This window comes from Theobroma cacao, chromosome 9 (assembly GCF_053813885.1).
Source record: "Theobroma cacao isolate CCN51 chromosome 9, ASM5381388v1, whole genome shotgun sequence".
Classification (NCBI taxonomy): Eukaryota; Viridiplantae; Streptophyta; class Magnoliopsida; order Malvales; family Malvaceae; genus Theobroma; species Theobroma cacao.
In genome coordinates this window covers 13,494,392-13,506,057 of record NC_142647.1, presented here as the reverse complement: position 1 = coordinate 13,506,057, position 11,666 = coordinate 13,494,392, and the positions used below count along the sequence as shown (strand labels likewise).

At 31.5% G+C, this 11,666-nt stretch overlaps 1 protein-coding gene across 5 annotated transcripts; it reads left to right on the top strand.

Moving 5' to 3' along the window:
* The first annotated feature begins 5,852 nt into the window (after window positions 1-5,852).
* On the top strand, window positions 5,853-10,839 carry XRCC3 (homolog of X-ray repair cross complementing 3 (XRCC3)). Of its 5 annotated transcripts, XR_016028189.1 has the most exons (4): window positions 5,853-6,896; window positions 7,031-7,066; window positions 8,586-8,827; window positions 10,489-10,839. XR_016028189.1 is itself a non-coding variant. In XM_007014148.3 (2 exons), exon 1 carries the CDS (start codon window positions 5,970-5,972, stop codon window positions 6,867-6,869), a length of 900 nt encoding a protein of 299 aa, XP_007014210.3. In that variant the 5' UTR covers window positions 5,853-5,969; the 3' UTR covers window positions 6,870-6,896; window positions 10,489-10,839. The 5 variants fall into 5 exon arrangements, 1 of the variants encoding a protein (XP_007014210.3); XR_001929235.2 differs by lacking the exon at window positions 7,031-7,066; XR_016028190.1 differs by lacking the exon at window positions 8,586-8,827.
* The last annotated feature ends 827 nt before the right edge of the window (window positions 10,840-11,666 follow it).

Below are 11,666 nucleotides of genomic sequence, written 5' to 3'. Positions count from 1 at the left end.
TGCTCTCTTAGCTAGAGAAAAGAACTTGGCAAGGAATTTCTAAGCAAGATCATCCCATGTTGTTATTGAGCCAATAATGAGCATATTCAACCATGTTTTTTAGCTTTATCCCTCAATGAGAAAAAAAAAAGCCTCAAATGAATTGTATCATCTGTGACACCATTGTGTTTAAAAGTATCACAAATCTCCAAGAAGTTTGATTTATGGCTATTTGGAAGGCTCCCATACTAAATTGAAGTTTGAATCATGGTGATGATAGTCGGCTTGATCTCGAAATTGTTTACTTGAATAGCAAGCCCTCAAATGCTTGATGGAATTCCTTATACCAAAGGAACAACATAATCCCTTAAGCAATGATTTTCAGCTACTACATGCTCTTGGATTTGCTATTCACCCTATTGATCAACCATTGTATTTATTGGAGCAACACCTTATTGATTTTCTAGTTGAGGTCTATGTAATGTTCTCTTAATTTTTGAATTACACAAGATGGTCTCCAAGTTGTTTGCTTTTCTCATACAATGATTAAATATACCTGCAAAACAAAGAAATAAAACTTAAATTAACACTAAAATATGGAATTTTAATATTAACAAATAATAAAAAAACATAATTATCGACAATATTATTGATTTTGCACACGCAAGTATACATATCGAACAAGTAATACAGACAGTAAGTCCAAATTATCATTCCCACAAGGATTTGTTTCTAAAGCTTCACAAAGTACTAAAATTGTACAACAAATTAATCTTATTTAAGCAAATTGAAGATTTAAAAGTTAATCAAAAATGAAATTAAAGTACACACTAAATTAATAGCAAAAATTAAATGTGTTGAGAAAAGCAGTAGATTAAAGACCTAGGATCATGGGTTCATTCAACACGTTATCTAATACCAACTTTTCTTGTTATTTATCTTTCTAGGTGGTTTTACTAACTTAGAATCCAAAGCTATGGACAAGTCTCCGTTGATATACTTGCACAAATACCTAACTTAATTAGTTCATTATATGTCTACAGGAATCAATTAAATTAAGTTCATTAAGCAAGTGTCCTACTTTGGCTATGTATGATAATTGAAGTGTGTCTACCCAAATTGCGAATCAGGTCAATTAAGTGACATAAACATACACTATTCAAATCTTAATCCAACCTAAAATCTCTTTATCAAGTTTCAATTAGATTCACAAATCAATTAATTATTGATCAGGAAATTAAAAACATTAAGAATAGATTTGAATAAATAAAACGATACTCATTCATGATAAATAACAGAAAAACAAGAATTCAGACTACATGTTGAAATCCACCACAATCTTAGAAAAACAAATTAGTTCATGATATAAAACAATATCCAAAGAAATTTAGCCATGAATTTAAAACAAGAAAGTTAGTATAACACAAAAAAGAGAAATAAACTAATGTTGAAGCTTGGTAAATCTCGAATCTCTCTCAATTACTATTGATTTCTTACTTGATTTTTAGCTTTAATTCTCCAGAAAAGCTACTACCGTCCTCTTCTCTCAATGCTCTCAAAAAGTCTCTTAAATAGGTGCAAAGTGCCCTACTTTCCAATTTTCCATCAAAGTTTTATTTTTGGAAATTGGGGTGGTGTCGCGGCGCTGTGGCAAACATTGGTGGCGCCACGACACTACTTCTCTAGCACCGCGGTGGTCTACTCTCAGCCATTTGTATGATGCTCCTCACTAGCTCAACGTTGCGATCACGATCCTCCCAACACAGTAGTGGTAACTCCTTCTGCGCCATGGCCATGAGTAACTCAGAGCCACAGCTTCAGTCACCATGTTGCCTTGTGCAGAACTACATCTATCCATCATCTTTGGATGTGATTTTCACCTCGATCTGGTCTAACTTGGGAAAAGTGATAAACATGAAAGTTGTAGCGCATTCTCTTAGCTTTCCAAGGGATTAAAAAAAACATCAATTGAACTTCTGCAGCTCAAGTTATCTTTGAGCTACTGCAACATATATGAGTGAAGCCTTCACCATACATGTGCTATTTTGACTCAATTGCACCTTGTTCATCAAATATCCTACATAAAACCATGAGAGAAATTGACAACAGTTCTTCTTAAAGTAAATTAAAGCAAAATAACTTAAAATAGAACTAAAATAATTTAATTTAACTATTCAACATGTAATTTAACTTAAACTAGAAAAACAGTTAAAAGGCTAAAATCTAAACCTAAGAATTCAAAGATCTAGCTACTTACGCCCCCAAAATGTATCAAAATAACTCTACATAATAGAGTTATCAGGTGTAACAATATTTTAAACATAGCATGTAACAATAATTTTTCAACATTGCTTGTAACAATTTTTTTTTCAACATTACTTGTAACAACTTTTTTTCAACATGGCATGTAACAACTTTTTTTTTAATATGGCGTGTAACCATTTTTTTTCAACATGGTGTGCGACAACTTTTTTTTCAACATGGCATGTAACAACTTTTTTTCACGCGCGCATGAATATGAGGAGGTTTCATCAAAGGTAATTTTGTCCAAAATTTTTTTCTCTTGGCTAAAAATAGTTAAAATTATAAAGAGGATTATTTTCAAAAACACCTTATATTTGAGGGCTAAAAAAAATTGCTTATTTTTTTACTATCATTTTTTTTAAGACAAGCAAATTCTCTTTTTCTAGACTTATCGATTCTTTTTTTTCTCTTTGTTTGTTTTTCCCGTTTAGCTACGAATAAAACTCTCAATTGGCTTTGCTATAAAGAAATCCTTATATATTTTCTTAGTTCTTTTGATTTTAAGTTTTTTTTAATTTTTTCAAATTTCATATAGAAATTTTTGTGCTCCAATTTCTCGAATAATTTTTTTGTTTCATTTTAAAGAATTCCCATTGAGAAAGGTGAATAATCGAAAAAAAAGAAGAGGAATTTGAAATGAGGCACATGGCTTCACGGTTGATCCATTCTAGACTCTCACTCTCTAGACTCTAGTAAGTTGATATTCTTTTCTTCTATTTCTTTGATTTGTTTGTTTTTGTATGATTTTTCAACTAGATATTGAAATTTGATTGTTATTGATGAAATGACATAAACTAGATCTAATTCTAGTTTTTGCTTTTAGATTAGTTATAAATTTTAATGTAACTTTCTCTAGATTCTACCTTATATTGAAATCTGAGTTCCCCCTAATAAGCCAAAAATGTTAGGAAAGATTTGTTGTATTGAAATGAAAGGTTAATTTTCTTTTTGTGTTCTTCTCCTTTTTTATAAAATAGTGCAAATTGTGCAATGGGTGCGCCCAAGAATGGAAGATTCTTTCAATAGAGTTTAACAAGGTTGATGAGCCTTTATCTTAACTTATTGAATTGTAAGTTATATTTAGATTTAATAAAAATATTTTACTCTCTAATTTTTGTCTCTCAAATTTTTCTCACACAAGTCTTAAATTGTGAATCTTTCATATTTGGCTTGATCAGGGAAATTTAATTTAAGTTTCATTGAGGACACCTATTGAATTTACAGAGAGGTATTATTACTTAATTGTAATTAGTTACTGAAAATACCAATCATCTATTAACCTTTATAGACACTAAATTAGATATGTATATTGTTGTTAAGAAAGCAATAACTTTGATTTAGATGCTTTATGCAGAGTCAAAGACAAAATATTTGTTCGAGTAGGTCTCAAAAGAATTCCATGAGATGGTTATATGAAGTTCTCTCATTTTTGCCTAAAGCATAAAGAGTGAAAGTAAGACAAATTTCTCTAATTCCTTTCCCTTTTTTCCTAATTGTAATAAAATCTTACATCTTTTGAACTTCATTTATTTATTTGTTGTATTGATTTTTATTATGAGCTATGGATGTGTATTTGATTTATCTTATTAATTATTGATTCTTTAATAAGGAAGGCAAAGCTGCATTGGTAAATCATAATAATCTATAAATAGTAATATCTAAATTATCCATTCATCTATAAGAAAGACGAGAACCAACATACTTTTGTGATTTAATATCCAATTTAGTGTAATAAGTGGAGAGGTAGCTTATGAACCACTAAAATCTTTGTCATAGATATGTTTGTGCTATGAAATTATTTTGCTATGGAGATCATGAATATTTGAATTTTTTATAAGGCAAGATGTTGCTTTTGAACATACAAAACTTTTGTGACTCATCTAACGTGTAAGTTCATAACTACCTTCCAACATACAATTTATGAAGCATCATAATTAGTCCCTGCTACTTTAAATGTCAATGTACCTTTGACATGCTAGCTTATATAGCAATGCACTGAAACATTGTATCTACAACAATTTTATCCCCTTCTAGCTTCTACTATATGCCCAATTCTTATTTATTTTATGGGAAATTGACTAACATTGTTCTTGGTTTAATACAAAAGGGAAGTCTATGCTAGAAATGGTGGATGAGGCACTTAGGCATGTCCTTAACATTGATAGTTAGTTTACTTGATTATACTTAATTGTTTGATAGATGTTTATCTATGTTAATCTTGCTTTATTTTTGTGATGAAGTTAAGATGGTGTGTGTCTGTTGTATTTTTAGTGGACAAAATTATTGATAAGGTATTCCTTTTGTGACATTATTTGTAGGCTACCACTAGATAAATGTTATTATTGGATAAAAAATTCAAAAGTTCTTGGAACTTCCTCAAGCTAATCAAATTGGGGACTCCATAGTTGTAATGAGTGATAACAACACAACATTTAGCCTACCACAAGTATGTGTTTCACATGTGTATGTTTTATTATCTTAAATAGTACTTTGGTATTTCCCCTTTCTACCTTTTCTTGTTGCCACTGTCATTTTGAGCAGAAACAATAATACAAGCTTGATGGGTGATGCAATCTCTTTTAAGATGAATTGGGACAAAACTTATGATACCATTTATTGATGCTAGAGAAGGCAAACAAATGTTTGTGCGTGCTTATAGTGAGATTTAGGTTGATGAAATGTAATGCTAAAGAAAAATAGTAAAAGTACTCAATTTAGTCCATATACAATAAAACTTTATTCAATTTAGTCTTTGTATTATAAAATTTTGTTCAATTGTCCTTACACTATAGAGTTTTGTTCAATTTAATTCTTGTGTTCTATAATTTTGTTTGATTCCTATGACATGACACAAAGAAATTGACGTTAAAAAAAATTTTGATTTGACACGTTAGCACCGCTTCAGCATTGTCTAACATGTCAATGTTATGTTAGCACTACTACCAATTAATCTGGACAAAGTTAGATAGAAGGACTCGATTGTACAAAATGTTAAAGTACAAGGATTGACTAATTTTAAGGTAGATGAATTAAATTGACTAAAACATTATAATATAGAGACCTACGGGTACTTTGACATAAAAAAAAGAAAAAGAACTAACCAAAATGCTATTATTGTAATGGTACGGTGATGCTTTTCTTTATAGGCACATAATTGCAAAAAGGGCCAAAAATGCTTGAATGCCTGTTTTGTTGGCAGTGATTTGCCACACCACAGGAACAAAAAAGCAAATGAAGAACAGTAAACGGGTTTGAGAGAAAGAAAAACAATTTTATTTTTTATGCAATTAAATATTATAAATTATTAATATTTATTTTAATGATTTAAAAATTTTATTTTACTTATTAGTGATGTGTCATTTTGTGGTTGATATACAAAGTTACTGCATTAAATATAAACTCAAAGATTATAATATTATATATTGTTATTGAACTTTTTAAATTTTTTATGTATCAAAATTTAAGGATTCATTTAAATACAATAAAAGGTGACACATCAACCATTATGAGTTTTTTTTTTTTTTTACTATTTAAGCATTATTCAAAATGCAATGCCTTTGATTCAATGAAAAACTAAGGGCAAAATTTACTCAAAAGAAGCCCTTTGGCGACATTTTGCCCAATCCATTATACAAAAATGCAAACCTCTACCGCCCAAATCAAAGTAACAAAGAAGCTCAGGAAACATGATACCGCAAAACCTCCTGCAATCAACCACCCAAAAATGCACGACAGGCTGTCCGATCCTCGACCGCTTACTCCGTGGCGGCATCCCTTGTGACTCGATAACCGAGATCGTCGCCGAGAGTGGTTCCGGCAAGACGCAAATCTGCCTCCAACTATCACTCCATGCCCAACTCCCAGTTTCCCATGGTGGTCTCTCCGCCTCCGCTCTCTATCTCCACACCGAGTTCCCATTCCCCTTTCGGCGCCTTCACCAACTCTCCCTTTCATTTCGCTCCTCAAACGCCCGCCATTTGCCCTGTAATGACAACCCTTGTGATCGTGTATATGTCCAAAGTGTACACTCTGCTGATGAACTGCTCGAAATAATGTCTAAAACAGAGTCTTTCATTGAAAGTTCGAAAACCCAGTTGCCCGTTCGGCTCATTGTGATTGATTCAATCGCTGCTTTGTTTAGGTCCGAGTTTGACAACACCCCAGTTGAGCTTAAGAGGAGATCGTCCTTGTTCTTTAAGATATCTTCGATGTTAAAGGCATTAGCGAGGAGGTTTAATTTAGCGGTTTTGTTGACGAATCAGGTGGTTGATATGGTGGGGCCTAATGAGGGGATAAATGGGTTGAGGATTGGGAATTTAGGATGTTTATATACGTCAGGTAGGCGGGTTTGTCCTGCATTGGGGTTAGCTTGGGCTAATTGTGTTAATTCAAGGTTGTTCTTATCGAGACACGAAGAGGTTAATCGTGAAGAGAACGGGAAATTAATTGGGGAAAGTGGTGGTTTTGTGTGTAAGCAAACAAGGAGAAAGCTTTATGTTGTTTTCGCGCCCCATTTGCCTGAATCATCTTGTGAGTTTGTAATCACCAGAGAAGGGCTTTTTGGCGTCGAAATCACTGCCTGTTGATTTTGGACGAGAAGAGATCATCTGGAGGTAGCTATGTGGAATATTATTGATGATTAGACTTTAGAAGATAGAAGTATTTACACACTCTTTTTGCATTTTTACTCAGTTTAATCTCTCATTTTTGGTGTTTATCATATGTCACTCCACAATGATGTTTCCAGAGAATCTTGTTCAGGTTTCCCTTCAAGTGCAAGTTTGTAAGTTATTGATACTCAGGATGCTCTTATGTTAACTAAATTGTCTTTTGAGGTTATTGTGAGCACCATATATGTACATTGTGTAAGTATGATATGTAGCTGGGAGCATGTTTTGGTGCACTGTTCTAACTTCTAAAAAGTTTCACCAATTCCGTAATTCCTGCTGCAATTTATGTTCTAATACTCTGGATATTGGAGTTTTCCATAACTGAGCTGTCCTGCTCTTTTTCATTTTTGTCCAGCATGAAGTGATATTTCATCTGTCAATCTCCATGGATGTCATTTTTGTCTGACCAGCCTTGATGATTAAGATAAAACTTTTAACAATGATGGCAGTCTTACATCAACTTGATTTCTATGCATGCATTGGAGTTCTGCCAAGTTGTCCTAGGAAAGACATCGATGTAATTTGCTTTCCTGTAGGTTTTAAAGGAACAATTTTCTTCAAGATCTGAAAACCTCCTAAGCGATTCTAGACTCACTAGTAGAATTCCTGCTAATTCTGACGGAAAAAATTTCAACCGTCAAATTTTTCAACGGAATTTCTTGGGGATTTCTGATTGAAATTTCTGATTGAACTTATCTCGTCGGTCCAATCAACCATGTCCAGCTATTCTCCAATATCATCATCATTTCTAACTGTTGTCGGTGCATCAAAACATGAATATCATCTTGAATTCCTGGTTTTAAGATTCTGTGTGTGCCTTTTTTCTTCCACCCTTCAACATTATTCTAGTGAAAAAGTAAAGAATGGTCCTTCAATTTTACTTTGTCAATGGAACTAATTGATATTTTCTTTACATAATTGTATTGAATTTGTCTTAGTTTGTCTGTGTTATTTGCATGATTCAGTCTTATATAAATAAATTGCAGTTTACAGTAAAGTAAAGCATAGTTTTTGGAGCCAGTTTTAAGACTACAGGACTTTGAGGATGATGCATGGCTTAATTTACTAAATCACATTCTCTTTTGATTTTCCATTCTTGTTTTCATGGGGTATTTGCATTAATCTGATTGGCTGAAGATTGTTGGTGGATTTATTATGAAGAAAGGAAGTAACGTGGATCTAACTAAAAGAAGATTAACATAATGATCACATACATTCACTTATTTAAGAAAGAGAAATTTAAATTAAATTTATTGAGTACAAGTATATTATACATTCACTTATTTAAGAAAGAGAAATTTAAATTAAATTTATTGAGTAAAAGTATATTATATGTTCACTTATCATTGAAACAAATGTTTTGATATCATTTTAAAATATTTTAAAAGTATCTTGGTTTATATATAAACACACACAGACACTTGTTATGTGTTTATTTAATAGTAATAATTAAAAAAATAAATTTCAAATTAGTTAGTTATCATAATAAAATACTGATAAAAAGAACATTACTATTCATAATTTTCAAAGCTAAACCGAAAAATTAATTCTTATAAAATTATAACTTTATGAATTTGCACTAATTACAAATTTGTTTTTTGTTTGCCCTTGTTTATGTGAAAAATCAATTAGGATTACACAATGGAAAGAGATTGATCTTGAATGTATCGTCGACTAATTCTTGATGGATTCATAAGGGATGAATTTATGATTTGGGCAAGATACGTGAGGATATACCTGATGAAATTAAGGAGAATAATGATAACATGCTGGCAAGAAATGAAAGAAATAATGATGGATAGTATGAAGGAATTTATGACATGTTTTGGAAGTAATGATTGTGAGTTATGCGCTTTCAAAACAAGGACATACAGGTACTTCCAATTTAGATTCTGAAAAGTAAGATCGTGAAATTTATGATGTTTCTTTTCTATATTTGGATTTAGATACTTTTTTAATTTGTATACAATAGCACATTTAACTTTATGTTTAGATATTTGTGTTTCGATCGTGTTTTAAGTCGATGAATTGATCGAGGTGGGTAGGCACGATGTTTTAAGTACTTTGATATATATAAAGTTGAGTGTATTTATTAAGTTTGTGCCTTGGATGATTTTTATGTTGAATCCCGTATACTTGAATGGTTTAAAAGTGTTTTTAATGTTTTTCAAAGAAGGTTTTCAAAAGTATTTATACTATGTAAATATAAAAACTATGTAGGAGTTTTGAACAATAAGAGACAAGCCCTTCCAAGTGTTTTCCTTCAAAAGAATCCTAGATAGGATGGATGATATGGAATTATTGCATGGCTAGATGAATGCATGTGTGGATAAATGAATACCTCATCTTTATGCTAATGTGAATGTGGATGAATCAATGCCAACTTTTATGATAATGTGAGTGTGGATGAATAAATACCCACCTTTATGATATTGCAAGTGTGGATGCATGAATACCCACTCTTATAATCATAAAATGAACATGATGTAAGAACATGACTATGTCAATGTTGATTATGAATTGATATGGTTATTGATGATGTTGAGTTAGTATGGATTATAATGACAAGCTTATGATGTTGTATGTTATTTATGTGTTAAATCCAATATGATTATGAAGGCCTTGATGTGGGGCGTAGTACCACACAAGTATGAGGGTTTTGATGTGGGGCGTGGTACCACACATTTATATGGCCTTGAGTTAGGGTGAAGGTACCACTTAATTTATGTCCTAGATAATGGGGATTGTACTATTATTTGAGGTTATCCTAGACAGTGGGAATTGTACTATTGTCCTTGAGGTTTATGTATTGTAATAAATTATCTATGATTAGATAAGCTAAAATGATGCAAGGATTGAACTCTAAGTCATGTATGAGGAATAGATGTCGGTTAAGTGATATGAATGCTATCACATTGTACTCTAGTGAAAACTTAGACTATATGGATGCCCCTAAAGATAAGAAGGGACTTAACATTGATAAGTGTTGGAAATTACCCAAAATTTGGGTTTTTTATGAGTGAAGTATCGAGACTTGAAGCACAAGTATTGATACCTAGCAATTAGAATGCCTTAGAAAGCATTCTGTGTGAAAAGTGTTGATATTTCTTAAGAAAATATCGATACTTATAATCTAGTAAACATTACGTGTAGAAGTATCAATACTTCCTAAGAAAGTATCGAAATATATAGTCTAAAGAGCTTTTTGGAAGGAAAGTATCAATACCTCATAAGAAGGTATCAATACTAATGGTACAGAACAACCTATTGCACCTTTTAAATGGTTTTTTACTTGATTTTAACTTCTCTTTGATACACCCTCTCACATAATTGTTTTCAACTAAAAACATTGAAATGAGTTTGAAAACAACATTTATTTTAAGGATTGAAGGAAGATTGATAAATTATTCTTAAGTTCATGTTATTTCAACATTATGGATTATTGTAAAAGCTCTCTGCCTTTGGCTCGTCCCTTTTTTGTGCTTTCTCATTGACTTTTATAACTCACACTCAAAGATTTATTATTTTGTTTCAGATCATTAGCTTAGTTGGCATGACCTTTGTGGAGGAGACATATTTCATACTTGGTATGTGTACTAGAGTCCTTTTTTCAAACCTCTAATGTCGGTCACACTCGACAGTGGGTCCATTATGTTGTTTACTTTATCATGTTAAGACATATGTTATGTAGCCAATGATGGCAATATTCATGATTACTTCTTTATGATATGAGATGTTTATGCTAAGCACCAAGAGGGGTGTAGACAATTTGTGATACCTATGGTAGTAAGGCCATGGATGATATGAGCACCAAAATGTGCGAATTATGAGCACTGAATAGTGCACATTATGTTTACATAAAATGATATATGAAATTATATGAGAAATGGATTATGAAAATTATATGAAATGTTTATTTATACTTTATGACGATGATTTTATCATCATGTATGATGATGTGTTTATATGTATATGATGAGGTAATTATGTATGACACGATAAAGGTTTGCTTGGATCTAGTAGGATATACCCATATAGACTGTTGCGTTGGTCATATCCCCAGAATTGAGATGTGACAACTTTATAAAAAGCTACCTCATAATGAAATAAAATTTCAAAATGTGTATGTCTCAAGTCATTAAACTACAATGAATAATGTAACAAGTTTGAGTGGTGCAAAAAACTATATTATACTTTTTAGTTGAAAATAAGCTTCTAGAATAAGAAGTAACCCTTCTCAAATAAACTTCCATATAGTCATTTAACTTTCACTTTTCTTGTTGAAAGTGGATGACTCCATCATAGATTGTGTTTTTTAAGTTAGATTGGTTGATATCCTCTATTTATTAGATGGATCACTATGGCAACCAACTTTCTTTTCTATTACTTTTCCTTTCTATTACTTTTCCTTTCCTTTGAATCGTAATCTCATTTTTAGTTTCATTTTTTTTCACAAACTTTTATCCCTTTCATTTTCATCACAAAATATACAAAGATTCAAAGATCACAAATTTTCAACAAGCTCCACAACTCCAAAATTTAGAATCTTCAACATTTTTTCTTGCTCTTGAAAAATTAGTACTATCATTTGTAATGATACTTTAAAAAACTCAATCTCCCACAATCAAATCTCAAAATTCCAAATCTTTCTTCCCATTATATAAATCTTCAAGTAAAAAAAAAATTCTAGTAAAGAAATCATAGAAAAAAAAT